At 40.1% G+C, this 21,348-nt stretch overlaps 1 protein-coding gene across 1 annotated transcript in view; it reads left to right on the plus strand.

The window, feature by feature from the left end:
- Positions 1-6,009: 6,009 nt before the first annotated feature.
- LOC149443749 (stimulated by retinoic acid gene 6 protein-like) overlaps positions 6,010-21,348 on the plus strand; it is a 78,361-nt gene continuing 63,022 nt past the window's right edge. Inside the window, exons 1-3 of the mRNA XM_089655335.1 lie at positions 6,010-6,064; positions 8,560-8,711; positions 10,201-10,285. Of these exons, the coding sequence (XP_089511461.1) occupies positions 6,010-6,064; positions 8,560-8,711; positions 10,201-10,285 (292 nt within the window). The remainder of the gene's footprint in view (positions 6,065-8,559; positions 8,712-10,200; positions 10,286-21,348) is intronic.

A 21,348-nucleotide genomic window follows, 5' to 3' on the forward strand; every position in this document is an offset into this window, starting at 1 on the left:
AAGTTGTGGCCCTCTGAAAACCTATATGTCCTAGGATCTCGGTCTTCAACTGGTATAGGAACCGGTCAACAAACAAAGTCTGAGGCCTTTTTGGTCCACCCGAACACATCTGCAAGATATGCAAGAGGTGATCGTAGGCAGCATAGTCTTGTTGGCTGAGCTTTATGTTCCTAACTGCCTCCAAGGTAGTCCCTCTCAGATGTTCTGTAATTCTCTGTTTCTTCTTTGTTTCAGGGTAATCATATTTGTCCAGTATCTCCATAATTTGCTCCATCTATTTATCAAAGCATTCTACTCCAGCAACGAAAGGCTGAATTCCTGAAAAACTCCATAGTCTCCAGTAGCTAGTTCCTGTGTAACAAGGGCAACACTTGAAACTTGGCTACAATGCCTTCTAGACCCTCTCATGGCTGGCCAAAGGGGCCCTTCTGTGCTTCCTTATGATGGCCCCCCCACGTCCCCCTTCCCTTCGGGTGTACCCAACCTCCCTCACAAACCTTTGGCTGGAAAATGGTCTTTATCAAAAGGGTTGGATGCCCTGTAGTAAACAAACAAGCAGGTAGGAGGCAAAGGTAATATATCACAGTACAGTAGTGAATATAATACACAGCTGAAATGGATATAAACAAACCCAGTCTACTTTCCCTTTAAAACGAGGTATAGAAATTCTATGCTGCTGTCTAATTGCTAGCTATGAATAATATTCTTGTGATCGCACTGTGAAGCACATGTGCCACCCACTCAAACAACTGATGGTGAATAATACACTGCAAAAGTAAAAAAAAGTCACATACCTGTTTATGTAAACAGGAATGTTAGCATTCTGTTCACAAGACTTAATGACTAATGTTATTGAAAGTGGGGGCGTTATTTGCATAGTGTACCATTTACTATGTATTTTTGTGTAAATTAATCAAATTTTTTGACTTCTTGAATAGAAAAGTTTAAGCCATTAGATTAGTTAAACAGGAACAGGTGTTCTGTTTTCTTCCTACAATAGAAGAGTCAACAAAGAAATGTGAGCAATGGTGATTTCTAAAACTATGCATATCCTTTCTTTGCTGCAATTAGGTGATAACATGTTTCAGATAGCATAGAAAGTCTTTCAGCAAACAGAAACTGGCTGTTAGATGGATAAATACCTGTACAAAATGCCATTGTATTTCCAATGGGCACCTTCTGGCCATACATTGTAATAGATTACATTGGTCATACATTGCTACCCTAGATTCACACCTAAGCGTTTCCGCAGCATTTTGCAAAAACGCAGTACAGTCCATTTAACATGATTTCCTATGGGACATGTTCACATTTTCATCTGGTGTGTTTTTTGGAAAGGGTCAGGGTCTTTTTTGAAAGCAAAAAGGTAAGTTTTTGGTTCTATAGACTTCAATGGAAATGCTGCAGAAAAGCATGTATTGTGTTTTTGCTGTGTTTTTGATGCATTTTGCATTTTAAATCCACCTAGCAACAAGAAAAAAATGAAAAGAAAAAACAAATGCAAAATGCATCAAAAATGCATAAAAAAACACAGGTTAAAAAAACACAAAACGCAACGCAAAACCCAATGCAGAAATGGGTCAAACGCAACCTGCATAGGTGTGAACCTAGCCTAATAGAGTGTCATCAGATACTGTACAATATGTAACTTACTAGATATAGTAAGCATGCAAGACATACATACACTGTCTGGAGTTTGTGCATGTCAAGTGAAAAAGGGTTCCTCTAAAGGTATGACTGGAAAGAAATAGTTTCAACTTTCAGTTTTAGCTAAAAACACAGGCAAGCCTTGGCCTGGCATACATAGGTGCCAAGAATTTGTGTGTATTGAGCCATTCAATTCAATATTTTCTATAAGCCACAGCAATAGGCAGTGGCATACCCAGGGGGTGGGGGAGTGTACTGGGTACCACCATTTGAAGGGTGCTGCTAAGGGGTAGTGGCATGCTTGAGCACCTGAACTTTGTTCTGCTGCCCCTCACAAAAGGGACAATGTGGTCAAGGTTGCTGTCTTTTTCCACCCACTCACTTTCTAGCAAACATTAGATTAGCTGCTTATGTTGTTTACCGAATACAAGAAACCTATTTGGTGATTTTTGTGAGAATCAAGAAATGGCATCACTAAGGCACTTCCTCATTCTAACAGAAGGAGAACACCAACAAGAGGGACAGTATATTTGCTATAATCTGGAGTTCTGTTGGAGAGGAGGTTAGGAAGAAAGGTTATAAATTGAACCATGGTCTAAGCCGGGTGTCGGCAACCCGCGGCTCCAGAGCCGCATGCGGCTCTTTTTCACCTTTCCTGTGGCTCCGGAGCACACTGCCCACCAGGTGACAGGCAATAGGGTCGGCAAGCCGCGGCTCTTTTAATGCAGCTCTTCTATGTGCCGGGCGCCCGCTCCCCTCCCTCCTCCAAACATTGGCTGTCAGGATGTAGGCGGGGCAGCGTGACGAACTCCTCTCCTCTCACAGTCCGCCCTGAAGACCAGAACGGCGCGGGAACACAGCTAGAGGAACGCGCGGAGCAAAGGTAAGTGAATTGACACAGGGGGAATGAATTACTATAGGGGGGATGAATTACTATATGGGGGATGAATTACTATGGGGGATGAATTACTATATGGGGGATGTATTACTATATGGGGGATGAATTACTATATGGGGGATGAATTACTATAGGGGGGATGAAATACTATAGGGGGGATGAATTACTATATGGGGGATGAATTACTATGGGGGATGTATTACTATATGGGGGATGAATTACTATATGGGGGATGAATTACTATGGGGGATGAATTAATTACTATATGGGGGATGAATTACTATGGGGGATGAATTACTATATGGGGGATGAATTACTATGGGGGATGAATTACTATATGGGGGATGAATTACTATGGGGGATGAATTACTATAGGGGGGATGAATTACTATATGGGGGATGAATTACTATAGGGGGGATGAATTGCTATATGGGGGATGAATTACTATATGGGGGATGAATTACTATGGGGGGTGAATTACTATATGGGGGATGTATTTTCAGTTTTAAAAATGTTTCTCTCAAAATAAATTTCAATCGTGGTTTTGGCGAGATTTGGCTCAGTTGAAAAAAAAGGTTGCCCACCACTGACCTAAGGCTATGATTGTGATTATGACGATACACTGTGGCCCTGGTTAACTCTTTGCTTACTGGGCCCTTAAACCCCCTTCATGACCAGAGCGCTTTTCGCAATATATGCAGTGTCGGATTTGTTTTAAATGTTGCAATGGTTTTGCGGCTCCCAGTCTTTTTTTCCCTCTCGGAAACGGGTCCAAGTGGCTCTTTATGTCTTAAAGGTTGCAGACCCCTGGTATAAGCAAATATGTTCTAAATACAAGAGGCATGTGTATTCTTCATTGATTCTTGGTATTCCTTGTGTATACTTGTTCTTTTGGCCCTACTTCTCCTGTGGGTCACAGGAGTGCACTTAGTTCTGCACTCTTGTGACCCAGGTTCAGTCATCAGTGGGGTGGGGTAAAGTCTAGACTTTGGAGGAATCCACCCAGATGCCTGATTGGCGACTTGCTCGGCCTCTCAGCGCACTGCTGAGAGCTTGAGCCAACCATTCCCGCCTCCTATACAGCTGGAGCTCTAGTGAGCACTGGAGGGGCAGAACAGAGATTCGGAGACTGACAGTCATTGGCATTCTGCTCACTGAAGACCAAGATCTGAGAGATCAGTGGTCTCTGATTGCTCAGTTCACGGTGACTGGGGACAGATGCTTCACCCACCAAAGTGAGTATGATTGTTTTTTTCATCCCACACTTCACTTTTAATGTCATGAATTTTGTTTTTCATTTTTGTTTTAATACATTTTAGAAATGATATACAATTACAGCAATGCAAAATACAAAAACAACCCCAAACAGGCAGTGAGAAAGGGTTGCGCAGAACCCAACTGCAATCTCCAATCACCCCCCTCCCTGTGGAAAAGTAGACCCCTTCCGACAATACCATAAAGTGCACCAGGCAACTTTCTACTGTGCATTCACACTGTAGTTATAACATCCAAACAGAAAATAATATAGAGTGTAGCTTCCATGGCTGGAGACAGGAGGCGTTTATTCAAAATAAGCTCAAGACATATCCTAGTATATAGGAAGATAAACATTGGAGCAGTGAACAGACCCACCATGACCCCACCAGACTTATCAGGTTATTTGCTCTTCACCCAGAGTAGAACAGAGAAGTTTGTATCGTTCGTTTGTATCTGTCACCGAGGGTCAGCTGCCCCATACTTTTACAAATTTTCTGAGACATTCCCGATTTAGATGTGGCCTTATGCAATGGGAGTACCCTATTTACCAGTTATTTCCAGGCAGTCAGTGTAGGAGCCAACTGGTTCTTCCAGTGTAGTATAATTGCTTTTTGAGCATAGAAGAACAGTATACTCAACAGCGTTCTGTGGGCCACCATATTCACAAGTCCTATCAAGCCCAGTAAGCACACCTGATTGGTCAAGGGGACTGGCAAGGCTGTGACACTAGTTATAAATTGCATAAAATCTCTCCAATATCACAGAGCCCACAGCGCTGGATCAGGTATAACCAATAGGTGAGGGTAACAGAGGTTCATCTATAAGGGGGAAACGGGTGAAATGCTAATGTTCCACTCTGATATTAACTTGTGGCCCAGTTCCCAGGCTCTCATATTGTTTTCATTGCTCCTATAATTGAATGTGGTACCTGTGGTCCCCTGTAAAGGAGAAACTTCAGGCTTTTATACAACCCAACAATTGCTGCCTCCAATTCCATAGCACCATCACTGTCGTCACCTATTAACCACCTATGTGCAAAAACTAATTGGGCTGCAATATAGTATTTGTATAGGTCAGGTTCCTGTAGTGCCCTAATTCCTATCCTTGGGTGAGATGATGGCCATAGGAAAGAAGTAAGTCCATTAACACTCTGGAAAAATGGATGAGGAACCAAGAGCTGTGCATGCTGCAGAAAATATAAGAAAACTGGTAGGATGTTCATTTTAATAGGGTTTATTTTGCCAAGAAGAGAATGGTAAATTCCCTGGTCATAATCTGCAACCCTAGATATGTTATAGTGGAAACCCACTTTAACTGAAGATTCTGGTCAGCGTATGCCGAAACAATCTCTAAAAGGCAAGATAGATGATTTGGTCCAATTGACTTTTAACCTGGAGTAATCGGCAAATGTATCCAAGATCTCAAAGACAATTTCATGAGTTATTGTTAATGGTAGTTTTGAGGTATGGGGGTTTAAAAACATGATCTCAGATATTCTTGGAATGCCACTGCAAACAGGCTAGAAAATTGTTCAGTGATTTTAATCCTTGTACTGGGGTTCAGATATAGTAATTTAAAATTGTCTCTGAAAGCCTTATAAATATCCTTGGGTAGTCCATTCCCCAGGGTCTTACGGAGACCCAGGACGGCTATTGCAGCACAAAGTTCCTCTTCAGTAAAGGGAATACAAGCATGGTGAGCTATATAGGCACTGGTAAAATTCCTGAAATACTATAAAGACTCCCTGTGCCCTAGACCACACAACTTCCACCACTATTAATAAAATTATTAAAGATACCAGACTACTGGGCTTTGGTGATAGTTGTCAGGAGATGGCCTACTTTTTTCCCATTCTTCAAAGTATGCCTGTTTGCAGAACAAAAGTTTATTCTTTGCTTTTTAAATAATCAGGTCATGTAGAACATTCTGGGCTGTTTTGCAATTTAGTAATTGCTGGAGTAACAATGTATTCTCATTCTTTTGATTAAACAGTAGAGAGGGCTTATGTTTGTGCAATTCAGTGCCGTTTTATAATATTAATACATGTCTATTGACGTAAGTTACAATTACCAGAACAGTAGCTGAAAACAAAGGCAGCAGAAAACCTGGCGCTGGCCAAGGGTGCCATTATAGGCCCAAAACAGTACTACCCAAAATCATAACATGGTCACATCGGTCACAACGCCCAAATATGAGATATATGGGCATGCTATTAGGGCAGCCTAACCGCAAGGCCAATGACATTAAGAGGAGCATCAAAGGTATGGAATAGTAAAAACCCTGAGACATACAGTCATGGCCGAAATTGTTGGCACCCTTGATATTTTTCCTGAAAATCAAGTATTTCACACAAAAAAGGTATTGCATTAACACATGTTTTGCTATACACATGTTTATTCCCTTTGTATGTATTGGAACAAATATAAAACAGAGGCAGAAAAGCAAATATGACATAATGTCACACAAAACCCCAAAAATGGGCTGGACAAAAGTATTGGCACCCTTAACTTAATATTTGGTTGCACACCCTTTGGAAAACATAACTGAAATCAGTCGCTTCCTATAACCATCAATAAGCTTCTGACACCTCTCACCCGGAATTTTGGACCACTCTTCCTTTGCAAACAGCTCCAGGTCTCTCTTATTGGAAGGACACCTTTTCCCAACAGCAATTTTAAGATCTCTCCACAGGTGTTCAATGGGATTTAGATCTGGGCTCATTGCTGGCCACTTCAGAACTCTCCAGCGCTTCTTTGCCATCCATTTCTGAGTGCTTTTTGACGTATGTTTGGGGTCATTGTCCTGCTGGAAGACCCAGGATCTTGGACGCAAACCCAGCTTTCTGACACTGGGCCCTACAGTGCGACCCAAAATCCTTTGGTAATCCTCAGATTTCATGATGCCTTGCACACAGTCAAGGCACCCAGTGCCAGAGGCAGCAAAACAACCCCAAAACATCATTGAACCTCCACCATATTTTACCGTAGGTACTGTGTTTTGTTCTTTGTAGGCCTCATTCCGTTTTCGGTAAACAGTAGAATGATGTGCTTTACCGAAAAGCTCTATCTTGGTCTCATCTGTCCACAAGACGTTTTCCCAGAAGGCTTTTGGCTTACTCAAGTACATTTTGGCAAACTGTAGTCTTGCTTTTTTATGTCTCTGTGTCAGCAGTGGGGTCCTCCTGGGTCTCCTGCCATAGCGTTTCATTTCATTTAAATGTCGACGGATAGTTCGCGCTGACACTGATGCTCCCTGAGCCTGCAGGACAGCTTGAATGTCTTTGGAACATGTTTGGGGCTGCTTATCCACCATCCGGACTATTCTGCGTTGCAATCTTTCATCAATTTTCCTCATCCGTCCACGACCAGGGAGATTAGCTACAGTGCCATGGGTTGCAAACTTCTTGATAATGTTGCGCACTGTGGACAAAGGCAAATCTAGTTCTCTGGAGATGGACTTGTAACCTTGAGATTGTTGATATTTTGCCACAATTTTGGTTCTCAGGTCCTCAGACAGTTCTCGTCTCCTCTTTCTGTTGTCCATGCTTAGTGTGGCACAGACAGACACACAATGCAAAGGTTAAGTGAACGTCTCTCCTTTTTATCTGCTTTCAGGTGTGATTTCTATATTGCCCACACCTGTTACTTGCCCCAGGTGAGTTTACAGGAGCATCACATGCTTGTAACATTCTTATTTATCCGCAGTTGTGAAAGGGTGCCAATACTTTTGTCCAGCCCATTTTTGGAGGTTTGTGTGACATTATGTCGAATTTGCTTTCTTTCCTCCCTTTTTTTGTTTTGTCCCAATACACACAAAGGGAATAAACATGTGTATAGCAAAACATGTGTTAATGCAATACGTTTCGTGAGAAATACATGATTTCCTGGAGAAATATCAAGGGTGCCAACAATTTCGGCCATGACTGTAAGAGGAGATAAAGATAAAAAGAAAGAAAAAAGGAGAGGATAACCCAGGAAGATTAGTGTTTTTAATAGTTTGTATTTACTTAATGAGGGGGCTCTGATGTAAGCCTTAAAGTGGTACTAAACCCAAAACCAAATATGTAATATATTGCAGCTTATCAATCATTAGATGTGTTGGCTGCATCAGTTTTCTTTTCTTTGGCTTTTTCCTCTCTGTTTTCACCTGGTGATCTGGCCAGTAATACACTGTTTCATGTACAGGAATGCAGACAACACAAGCTGCTGGTGTGAGGAATCATGTTGTACAACAGAACTACATCCAGGTCAGGCACAGAACAGGAAACAGGAAGTATAAGGCAATGCAATATTACCATATGCAAGTAGGGTCACAGTATTTGCATAATAACTCTATAACATCTCCCTTTTTTACATTCAATTCAAACCTTATAAACAATTAAACTAAAACAGATCCTGAACAGTCTTGAACATGGCATACTGTGTTACTGGTAGATACACTACAGATTGAGTCTATCTGGTGGTCTTGAAACTCGACCACTACGCAAGACCACAGGGATTTTGCCTGGGGAAATCCGTTCAGCTCCAGAAGGTGTTGATAAGGAGCTACCCTCTTTCCTGGCTGGTGTGTTTGGCAAAGAAGAACTTGACGGGATATGTGGCTGCATTTTGTCATCCTCATTGTATCTCGATATGACAGCAGAGTTCTCTCTGCTTTGAGTATATGGTCCAGTAGGACTTGGGGCATTGAGCACCTCAGGAGGATCACATGCAGGATGCTCATAGGCTTGTGTGGTGAATCGTTCTGCCTTTTGCAGGTCCACTCGATTGCGGCGGTAAAGACTGCCTTCTACATCCACAAGATATGATCGAGGAGCAACTCTCTGCACACAGGAACCTAGTCTCCAGCGACCGGTCCTGTCACCTGGAAGCGGCTTCATACGGATTGACTCTCCGATGCTTAGTTCAGGTAAGTCTTTAGCAGACACATCGTATGACAGCTTGGCAATCTGTTTCCTCCGCTGCAGTTTTGCCGGGACACCTGTAACCACACAAGGATCAAGTAATATGTTTGCCACAGGCAATGAAGTCTTCAGTCTCCTAGACATCAAGCGCTGTGCAGGACTACTGTCCATGCCTTCAGATGGGGTGTTCCTCCAATGTAGAATGGCCTTCCACGGATCAGTACCATCAAACTTGGCCTTCTTACAAAGATTCTTCACTATCTTGAAAGCCGATTCCGCTTTGCCATTTGCTTGCGGGTGCCTCGGGGATGAGGTAACATGCTCGAATCCCCAATCTTTAGCGAACCGTCTGAATTGCTCACATGCAAATTGAGGTCCATTATCCGAGATTACTCTATCCGGCTGGCCATAACGTGCAAACTGTGCTTTACAACGCTCGATGGTCAGGAAGTAGCTCAATCTCCCAAAAGTCAGAATAGTGATCAACAATTAGTAGAAAATCCTGGCCAGCATAATTCAGCAAGTCCATGCTTACAATTTGCCAAGGCCGGGTGGGCAGCACATGCGACATCATAGGTTCTTTCTGTTGTGCCTGCGCATATTCATTGCATGCCGAGCAACAGCTAACAAAGTCTCTAATCTCATTCTGCATGTTGGGCCAGTATAGGGTATCACGTGCTTGCCTATAGCATGCTTCTCCGCCAATGTGACTGGCATGAATACGAGTCAGCATCTCTGATCTTAAAGATTTAGGAATGATGACCCTTGGCCCCTTGTACAGTATACCATCCTGAATGGCGATTTCATCTCTGAAAGTACAATATTCTCTCACAAGTAATGCCACTTCCAACTTGGAATCAGGCCAACCATTCAGAACAACATATTTAAGAGCCTGCAAACTCTCATCAGTTTCAGTGTGCTGTTTTATCTGAAGCAATCGTTGGTCCGTGACGTTTAAATAGTCTGAATGATTAATCTATGACAGGACATCCAGGTCCCGTTGAACATTGCAAACTGTGTGTTGTGCATACTCAGGTGTACCACCTGCTGCTGTAGCTCTGCTAAGAGTGTCACTAATGTACATTTCAGGACCAGGTTTATAGACAACATTTAGGCAATAGTTTTGTAATGTGAGCAACATGCTCTGTAGACGTTTGGGTGCACACAAAAGGGGTTTCTTGAAAATAGAAATCAGAGGTTTATGGTCAGTTTCTGCCGTGATCTCGTCGCGCCCATAGAGGTAGTGATGAAAACGCTGGCAGGCAAACACTATACTCAGACACTCCTTTTCTATTTGTGCGTAGTTTTGTTTCGTAAGAGTCAGTGCCCTTGAAGCAAAAGCGATAGGCTGGCCAGCTTGCAATAGGCAACACCCAAGTCCAGTTTTGCTTGCATCACTTTGAATAGTTACAGGTATTGTAACGTCATAGTACTTCAGGACAGGTGTGTCCGTGACCAAGCGTTTGATGTCCTGCACTGCATTATCATGCTTAGGAAGCCAATGCCAAACAGCGTCCTTGTCTAGAAGCCTTCTCAATGGCTCGCAGACCTCGGAGAGGTGTGGTAGGAATTTTGCTAGGTAGGTAACAAATCCAATGAAGCGTTGCAGGGATTTCACATTTGCTGGCTGCGGCATATCCAGTATGGCTCTGATTTTTTCTGGGTCAGCCTTCAAACCCTCCCAGGATAGAATGTGTCCATGAAAGTGGACCTCTTTGACCTTGAATTGCAGTTTTTTCATGCCAAGTCTCAATTTTACCTGCCTACATTGATTCATCAGTTCCAGCAGTTTGCCATCATGATCTTGCTCTGCTTCCTCATCTGTGTCCCCACAGCCAACCACAAGGATGTCATCAGCTATTGGTTCAATACCACCGAGTCCAGCCAATAGTTCATGTTGTTTACGTTGATACACCTCTGGTGCAACTGATACTCCAAAAGGCAGTTTGAGCCATCTTTTCCTGCCCCACGGAGTCCAGAAGGTTGTCATGTAACTACTTGCATCATCCAACTTACACTGTAAAAATGCATCCCGGGCATCAACAAGTGTGAACAGACGTGCCTTTGGCAGCTTGTACAAAACATCCTCAAGAGTTGGCATGATGTAGTGAGATCGTCTCAGTGCCATATTTAAGAATTTGGGATCTATGCATATTCGTAGCTTATTTGGCTTCCTTACAATCACCATGTTACTTATCCAGTCAGTTGGGTCACTCACTGGTGCCAAGTGTCCATTGGCCTCATACTGGTCAAGCTGTGCCTTAACTGCTTGTTTTAATGCCACCGGCACATTGCGTGGTGCACATTGGACTGGAGGGACACTCACATCAAGGTCGAAATGAACTTCCCCTGGTACAGATTCCACTGGCCCATTAAACACATCACTAAATTCCTTTAGCAGCAGTTGTTTTGTCAAGGGCCCCTTGGATAGATTGTCCATCACATTAAGCTCTGCAGGGACGGAGAAACGTATCAGCCCTAGACGCTCACAGGTTGAGCCAGACAACAGTGGCTTTTGGCAGGCTTCCACAATTTCAAACTCCAGCTTGTGTGTTAGTCCACGTATGGCACATTCTGTCTTGAAGAGCCCTAGAGATTTCATAATCGCACCTGAATATAACTTTAACCTGGTGTCACTTGGCAGTAGACGTGCTTCTGGTGCTAACACCATTTTGTCTCTTAAGCACATTACATCACAAGTTGCTCCTGAATTGAGCTGGCAGGATTGGGGCTTATTATTTAAATGTAAAGTGACAAACCATTTCATTCCTCTGGATTGCACAGTGCCGATCAATTCACTGCTGTATATAACTTCAGTGGTGTGTGTCTCTTCCTGATATGTGGATGTGTTCTCCACATTGTGTAATTTGCCTATTGATGGCCGTCGTTTACTTGACAAACAAACGTTAGCAAAATGGTTTGTTCTTCCACAAGACTTACAAGACTTCCCATAAGCTGGACACTGCTCTTTAATTCTTTGATGCACAGTACCACAGTATTTGCAAGCTGTAGGGTTGGCAGTATTTGTGCTCATCAGGTGGCGTTGCTGAAGTTTGTTTATGTTGCGATGCTGCATTGCAATGTTTATGCTGTCGGTCTGCTGTCTGTCCTCTTCCATAACTTTCAGACGTCTGTCAGTGAGCTCTGCTGTACGGTACGTCTCAATGGCTGCGTTTAGAGTTAACTCATGTTCTCTTAGGAGGCGCCTGCGTGTGCTCTCGCTAGCAATACCAAGAACAATTTTGTCCCTTATCAATTCGTCTCTGAGTGTGCCATATTCACAAGTTAAATATAAATAAACAGCGCAAATTTAGATAATTAATCAATATAATAAATCATATAAAATAGGTGCATAAATTATTCGTGTTTGCCCTTAATCTTAAACAAAAACACCCAAAAGTCCATGTGCTGAAAACATAATTAAATTGTAGAAATAAAAGTGCCAACTTCTTTTCTTCAGAAAATACTTTCACCTTCCACCAGTGCACAAACCAACATCGAATACACTCACCAGAACTTGGTGAGTAAAGGACCTTTAAGGAATTTTTAGGGATCCTAAACCCTCTTTGGTGCCACGCTAGGGAAAATCTTCACCCTCCGAATAGACTCCACCATCCAACCAAAAGAAAAAAACTCACATAGCATAATATTGTCACACAATAGTAACTTTTTCCAAATGGAGATTAAGGCCACTCACATGTTAAACACTTGCTAAAGACATGTTTATTATGTATAAAAGGCTTCAGTTCCAGCAAATATACAAACTTTTCCTTCCAGGACTCTCACATCCACAGTGGAACAAAGACAGGACTCCTCTTAGACCAAACAGTGAACCAAGATGGCCGCTGGAACGCACCGCTCAGCGTGCGCTCCACTCACCGGAAATGACGTCAGGCGCATGAAGTGTGGACCGGAAATGCGTCAACGCGTTTCGCCCCTCCCATAGGGCGTTATCAAGACACCCATCTCCAGTCCTCACTCACTTAAATATCAATAGAATACCCTCCCCTCCGATTTGATTGGTCAGACCACCTCCCAGGATAATTTCAGAGGCTGCTCCTCCCACTCCAAGACGTGAGAGACCTATACAAAATGCCAATCCACATAACAACATCATGAATTCTAACAATTGATATAAACAATTCAATTAAAAACAATATCTTTATAGTTTAATATAATTCATATTAACAAATGTATATCTATCTAAAAACAAATTGCAAAATAAAAAATGAAATATAGAAATAAAAATAGAAATAGATATAAATAAAAATAAAATTAAAAATAAAATAAAAAATAAAATATAAAAATGAAAATAAAAATAAAAATAAATATAAATAATAAAAAATAATAAAAATAAAAATAAAAAAATAAAAAAATATAAATAAAAATAATAATAAAAATAAATAAATAAAAAAAAAATATATAAATAAAAAATGAATAAAAAAATATAAATAAATAGAAATGAAAAATAATGAAAAATAATAAATAAAAATCAAAATAAAAATCAAAATCAAAATCAAAATAAATAAAAATAAATATAAAAATAAAAATAAAATAAAATCAAAATAAATATAAAAATATGTAAATAAATAAACATAAAAATCAAAAATAAAAAATAAAATAAACAATATAAAAAATATCAAATATATAGCAGTCTTTAAACACTAAATTCTCTACTCTTACCAATCTGACAGGAAACAGTTGATATCTATATCTGAATTTAACCCCCTGGGCAACAAGGAACCCAATTTTAGGATCCATCTCGTTTCATTCTGTGAGATGGACTTGACCCTATCTCCTCCCCTCCAAGGTGCTAAAACTCGATCAATCCCACAGAATTTCAAACAAGATGGGTCCCTGTTATGATACATTCTAAAATGATGGGAAAGACTATGATACTTATAACCTTTTTTAATATTTCTAATATGTTCCCCTAATCTCACTGACAATTTTCTAGATGTTCTCCCTAAGTATTGAAGATGACATGGACATTCTAACACATAGGTGACAAACGAGCTATCACATGATATAAAGTTTTTTATCTTGTAAGAGGAACCATTTGAACAAGAATAAAACGTATCGTACCTTCTGATATTATCTCCTTTCATTGTTTTACATACCAAACATCTTTTAAATTTAAAAAACCCCACACTATCAAGAAAAGTCGCCTTTTTCTTTGGAATATCTGGAACATTTTTTGCTAATTTTAATCTAAGTGTAGGTGGTTTTCTATAAACAAATGAAGGTTTCTTAGGTAATAGGTCATGAAGAACCTCATCCCTTTTTAAAATCTGCCAGTGTTTTCGTATTATATTTTCAAAAGCCTTATGCTGATTCGAATACCCCGTTATAAAGGATAATTCCCCTCTTCTATTTTCTTTCTTTATTTTATTTAACAAATCTTCTCTTCTAATTTTACTTACCTGGTTAACTGCACCTGTTAATATCTCCTCTTTATAACCTTTCTCCCTAAATCTCTCTAACAAAGTATCTGCTTGCTTATGAAAGATCTCCTTATCATCACAATTACGTTTCAGTCTTATCAATTGGCTTTTAGGGATGGATCTTAGCCAATTCCTATGGTGGCAACTATGTGTGGGGATGTATGCATTTCTATCGACTTCTTTGAAATGAGTCTTAGTATACAACGAATCTCCTTGTTTGTAGATAGTTAAGTCCAAGAAATTAATCGCTTCTGTACTAATATAGTTTGTAAAGGATATATTATAAGGATTACACCCCATTTCATGAATGTAATCCTCCAGTTCTTCCTTTGTACCCTTCCAGATTATCACTATATCGTCTATAAATCTTTTATAGAGCAATAACTTATGATTCTTCTTTTCAAAAATTGCTTTATCTTCCCACATACTCATAAAAAGATTAGCTACTGATGGAGCATACTTCGCTCCCATTGCCACCCCGGTGCACTGTCTGTAATAACTATTCAAATGCCAAAAATAGTTATTCGACATTGCTAAATCCAGACATTCAAGAAGATATTTAATTTGTTCAGCTTTTAACCCTGATTTTTCCTTTAATGACCATTTTACCGCTCTTAAAGCATCAGCATGTCTATTATTTGTATATAATGCATTAACATCTACACTTGCCATGACACAATTACCTTCTATTCTTACTTGTTTTAAAACTGAAATTAAATCACCACTATCCTTCAAATACGATGGAAAGACCGAAACTATAGGCTGTAGGAATTTATCCACATACTCCCCCAGCCTAGAGAAAAGTGAATCGATCCCATTTATTATGGGTCTTCCCGGTGGTTTCATTAAGTTCTTGTGAATCTTAGGTAATTGGTATATAACTGGAGTAACAGGTGCGTTCGGTACTAAATATTTTGCCTCTCTCTTATTCAAAAAACCTTCTTTTTCACCTTTTTTCACTATTTTCACAAATTTATTTTTATAGCTTTTTATAGGGTTACCCTTAAGTAGTTCATAAGTACTCCTATCACCCACCAATCTATTGAGTTCCTCATAGTAATCCTTCTTATTCAACACTACAACACCTCCCCCTTTGTCCGCTGCTCTTATTACAATATCATTATTCTTCTCTAGTTGCTGGATACCTCTTACTAAATCATGCTTAGTTCTCTTATTCGAAAGGGATAATAACTCCAAGTCATATTCCACCATCTTCTTAAATGCATCTATACAACAATTATTCCCCACCCTAGGATTGAATACAGATTTATTTCTTAAATCAGTATGCCTATACAGACCTTCATTCTTCTCATCACTTTTTTTCCCATCAATTTTCTTTTTTTCGTTATGGAAATCTTTTCCCATCTGATCTTTATTTTTACTCCAATATTTTTTTAAATTTAATTTTCTAATAAACTTTTGCAGGTCTATATAGGTCTCAACTTTATTTAATTTCCTATCTGGTGCAAATTTCAAGCCTAGTGCTAAAACTTTTAATTCCTCCTCGTTTAAAACATAATCACTTAGATTGAAAATCCCTATATTCACATTGACCTTTTCCTTTTTCCTTTTACCTCCTCTACATCCTCTCTTTCTCTATGTCCCCAATAAGGGTCCTGGTAATTTGGGTTCTGAAAGTTTTGAAAATTTTGAAAATTTGGAGGTGGTCTCCATCCCCCCCTCCCCCCTCTGGGCGGGTAAGAAGGGCCCCCTCTTCCTCTCCAATTGGAATTTCCCCTTGTATTTCCCCCTCTCCATGGGGGACCTCCAAATCCCCCCCGTGGAAAAAACATACCCTCATTCTGATGACTATAAGGGGACCCCCCAAGTGGTCCAAATCTATTTTGAATTGGTACTCTGTAATTTAATGGGGCACTTTCATCGTTCTTTTTATTCGGTGATGAATTTATATGATTGTTTTTAGAATATCTCACAACCGGGTTTTGACTTTTAATACAGGAGTTTCCGAATCTAAATCCTGAACCTTAATATCCCCCTCATTAGAGGAGTTTCTAGAAACATCAGTCCCTTTACTGGTATCTTCTTGCCATTTACAGTCATGGCCGAAATTGTTGGCACCCTTGATATTTCTCCAGGAAATCATGTATTTCTCACGAAACGTATTGCATTAACACATGTTTTGCTATACACATGTTTATTCCCTTTGTGTGTATTGGGACAAAACAAAAAAAGGGAGGAAAGAAAGCAAATTCGACATAATGTCACACAAACCTCCAAAAATGGGCTGGACAAAAGTATTGGCACCCTTTCACAACTGCGGATAAATAAGAATGTTACAAGCATGTGATGCTCCTGTAAACTCACCTGGGGCAAGTAACAGGTGTGGGCAATATAGAAATCACACCTGAAAGCAGATAAAAAGGAGAGACGTTCACTTAACCTTTGCATTGTGTGTCTGTCTGTGCCACACTAAGCATGGACAACAGAAAGAGGAGACGAGAACTGTCTGAGGACCTGAGAACCAAAATTGTGGCAAAATATCAACAATCTCAAGGTTACAAGTCCATCTCCAGAGAACTAGATTTGCCTTTGTCCACAGTGCGCAACATTATCAAGAAGTTTGCAACCCATGGCACTGTAGCTAATCTCCCTGGTCGTGGACGGATGAGGAAAATTGATGAAAGATTGCAACGCAGAATAGTCCGGATGGTGGATAAGCAGCCCCAAACATGTTCCAAAGACATTCAAGCTGTCCTGCAGGCTCAGGGAGCATCAGTGTCAGCGCGAACTATCCGTCGACATTTAAATGAAATGAAACGCTATGGCAGGAGACCCAGGAGGACCCCACTGCTGACACAGAGACATAAAAAAGCAAGACTACAGTTTGCCAAAATGTACTTGAGTAAGCCAAAAGCCTTCTGGGAAAACGTCTTGTGGACAGATGAGACCAAGATAGAGCTTTTCGGTAAAGCACATCATTCTACTGTTTACCGAAAACGGAATGAGGCCTACAAAGAACAAAACACAGTACCTACGGTAAAATATGGTGGAGGTTCAATGATGTTTTGGGGTTGTTTTGCTGCCTCTGGCACTGGGTGCCTTGACTGTGTGCAAGGCATCATGAAATCTGAGGATTACCAAAGGATTTTGGGTCGCACTGTAGGGCCCAGTGTCAGAAAGCTGGGTTTGCGTCCAAGATCCTGGGTCTTCCAGCAGGACAATGACCCCAAACATACGTCAAAAAGCACTCAGAAATGGATGGCAAAGAAGCGCTGGAGAGTTCTGAAGTGGCCAGCAATGAGCCCAGATCTAAATCCCATTGAACACCTGTGGAGAGATCTTAAAATTGCTGTTGGGAAAAGGTGTCCTTCCAATAAGAGAGACCTGGAGCTGTTTGCAAAGGAAGAGTGGTCCAAAATTCCGGGTGAGAGGTGTCAGAAGCTTATTGATGGTTATAGGAAGCGACTGATTTCAGTTATGTTTTCCAAAGGGTGTGCAACCAAATATTAAGTTAAGGGTGCCAATACTTTTGTCCAGCCCATTTTTGGGGTTTTGTGTGACATTATGTCATATTTGCTTTTCTGCCTCTGTTTTATATTTGTTCCAATACATACAAAGGGAATAAACATGTGTATAGCAAAACATGTGTTAATGCAATACCTTTTTTGTGTGAAATACTTGATTTTCAGGAAAAATATCAAGGGTGCCAACAATTTCGGCCATGACTGTATATACAATTTGGGTTTTATAATCTTGCATATCTCTCCCAAATTTTTTTATATTTTTATTTTTTTTATTTTGATTTTTATTTATTATTTTTCATTATTTTTCATTTCTATTTATTTATATTTTTTTATTCATTTTTTATTTATATATATATATTTTTTATTTATTTATTTTTATTTTTATTATTATTTTTATTTATATTTTTTTATTTTTTTATTTTTATTTTTATTTTTACTTTTATTATTTTTTATTATTTATATTTATTTTTATTTTTATTTTCATTTTTATATTTTATTTTTTATTTTATTTTTAATTTTATTTTTATTTATATCTATTTCTATTTTTATTTCTATATTTCATTTTTTATTTTGCAATTTGTTTTTAGATAGATATACATTTGTTAATATGAATTATATTAAACTATAAAGATATTGTTTTTAATTGAATTGTTTATATCAATTGTTAGAATTCATGATGTTGTTATGTGGATTGGCATTTTGTATAGGTCTCTCACGTCTTGGAGTGGGAGGAGCAGCCTCTGAAATTATCCTGGGAGGTGGTCTGACCAATCAAATCGGAGGGGAGGGTATTCTTTTGATATTTAAGTGAGTGAGGACGGGAGATGGGTGTCTTGATAACGCCCTATGGGAGGGGCGAAACGCGTTGACGCATTTCCGGTCCACACTTCATGCGCCTGACGTCATTTCCGGTGAGTAAAGCGCACGCTGAGCGGTGCGTTCCAGCGGCCATCTTGGTTCACTGTTTGGTCTAAGAGGAGTCCTGTCTTTGTTCCACTGTGGATGTGAGAGTCCTGGAAGGAAAAGTTTGTATATTTGCTGGAACTGAAGCCTTTTATACATAATAAACATGTCTTTAGCAAGTGTTTAACATGTGAGTGGCCTTAATCTCCATTTGGAAAAAGTTACTATTGTGTGACAATATTATGCTATGTGAGTTTTTTTCTTTTGGTTGGATGGTGGAGTCTATTCGGAGGGTGAAGATTTTCCCTAGCGTGGCACCAAAGAGGGTTTAGGATCCCTAAAAATTCCTTAAAGGTCCTTTACTCACCAAGTTCTGGTGAGTGTATTCGATGTTGGTTTGTGCACTGGTGGAAGGTGAAAGTATTTTCTGAAGAAAAGAAGTTGGCACTTTTATTTCTACAATTTAATTATGTTTTCAGCACATGGACTTTTGGGTGTTTTTGTTTAAGATTAAGGGCAAACACGAATAATTTATGCACCTATTTTATATGATTTATTATATTGATTAATTATCTAAATTTGCGCTGTTTATTTATATTTATATTGTTTGTGTTTTCACGATTGGCACAGCAGCATTTTTAGAGTGTTATTTGGAAAGTCTTGGCGCAGGAATAAGTTTTCTTGTATAAACATATTCACAAGTTGCTGCCTTTTCTCTCAAGCGTGTAACAAAGTTATCAAAAGATTCTCCCTCTTCTTGTTTGCAGCATCCAAACACATACCTTTCATAAATGACATTTTTAGCAGGTTTGAAATAAGCTTCCAGTGCATTTAGAATGGCTGTAACATTGTGTTGCTGATCTGCTGTGAGGGTCAGATTGTGTTTATACACATGCCTGCATTCACTGCCCATGACTCTTCTCAGAGTTGCTGCCTGCACTACTGCACATTTCTCATTCAAGCCTGTAGCCAGAGAATAATCTTCAAATTCAGCTCTGAAAGATTCCCAATTGCTGCTCCAATCCCCACTCATTGTCATCCCCTCTGGAGGAGGTATGCCATTCATGGCAGCCATATTGTCAGTAAGCCTCTGAGCTATCAAATATCAGAAAGTCCACAGTCTCAGGCTGTAGTTCACAAACCTGTGTTTCCCAAAGCTGCTGTGCTCCAAACAAGAGGCTCAGTCCTGATTCAAGTCACTTCTGACACCATGTTTCATGTACAGGAATGCAGACAACACAAGCTGCTGGTGTGAGGAATCATGTTGTACAACAGAACTACATCCAGGTCAGCATAGAACAGGAAACAGGAAGTATAAGGCAATGCAATACTACCATATGCAAGTAGGGTCACAGTATTTGCAGAATAACTCTATAACATACACCTTCAGTATTAGTGAGACACCACTGTGGAGGAATGAGGACAAGATTCACAGGAGACAGCAGCATTTTTAGTCTGGAGGGGGAGGTCTTAAAGTGTTACCAAACCGACAACAGTAATATCTGTATATGCAGTAAAGCATGCTTGGTATAAAGTCTGTATATGCATTAAAGCATGCTTGGTATACTCAATGTGGAACCCAAGGGGTTAATCCTCCACATTGTGTAAAAAGGCTGTTTAAACCTGTCTTTTTTGATCCTCCCTATCTTCTACTTTCCCCAACCCATCTGCTGATAGAAAAGAACTCCAGGAGTCACTCTGCACATGCTCAGTTTAGTGTGTATGGTTACAGAGATATTCTTTTCTTTGAGAGGGTACATGTGATCAGGCCAGGGCCAATCAGCACTGTCCAGACAGACAGTCAGGGGTCAAGCAACCTCTTAGGACAGTCAGAGCAGAATGAAAACTCCTCCTACAAGATTAACCAGTGCTCAGCTGGACACTGAGAGATTGCTATATACTGCTGATGAGAAAAGATATTTAGCAGTTTATATTTACTAAAATAACTGCATTTCCACATCCTGTGTACTGTGGGAGATTGTACATAGTGAATGCAGATTACTGGATTTAGTATTACTTTAAATGTATTAGCAGATTTAAGAGCAGTAACTAACAAAGCCAAACTCCAGCTCACACTTTATGATCAGTTACAGCAAACTTTGTTTTCCTTTTTCTGATGAAAGGTTTACATGAATAATTAAAATCTGATCATTTTAACCACCCCTGCCGGTGTTAAATGATCTGTCTCATCCCTGTAAACTGATACATTCTGCTGGAGATTTTGAGCTTTTATAAAACAACAGATTTGCTGACCAGATCACCATATGAAAGTAGAAGAAAGAAAACCCAAAAAATGAATGCAGCCATCACATCTAAGAAATGGTAAGCAATTGCCTCTACTAGGTTATTCCTTGCCCCCCATGTGACCCCTCCCTGCTAAATTAGGCTCCTACAACTCAGCTCTGTGAGCTTTTTTCACATGTATTGCCGCTTTGGTGCCCGCACACAGGCACACACATTGTTAAGGTGCCGGGTAGGAAGCCGAAGAGACACAGAACGTGTGGGGACACATCCCTCTGCCTGTCTCCTCCCTCAGTAGCTCTGTCCATGTGCTCTCATTGGACTCCGGCATCCCTGAGAGCCTTTGTAGTGTGAATGGATGGGAGGGGATGTGGCCGGACTCGGAGATGATCACCTAAGCCCCACCCCCATTGTTTCTTCTGATGCAGTGTAAGCAATGGAGGTATGTTCTGTGGCTGTGGATCTCTTGCTATACAGATGATTAGCAAACATGCTGTGCTATTATAGAAGTAAAAGTCTGCAACAGGCATATATCTCTTTTTTCCATGTAGCACAAGCAGTGACTGTGA

Source organism: Staurois parvus, unplaced genomic scaffold (assembly GCF_062004578.1).
Source record: "Staurois parvus isolate SC_StPar_1 unplaced genomic scaffold, SC_StPar_1.0 ptg000832l, whole genome shotgun sequence".
NCBI classification, from domain to species: Eukaryota; Metazoa; Chordata; class Amphibia; order Anura; family Ranidae; genus Staurois; species Staurois parvus.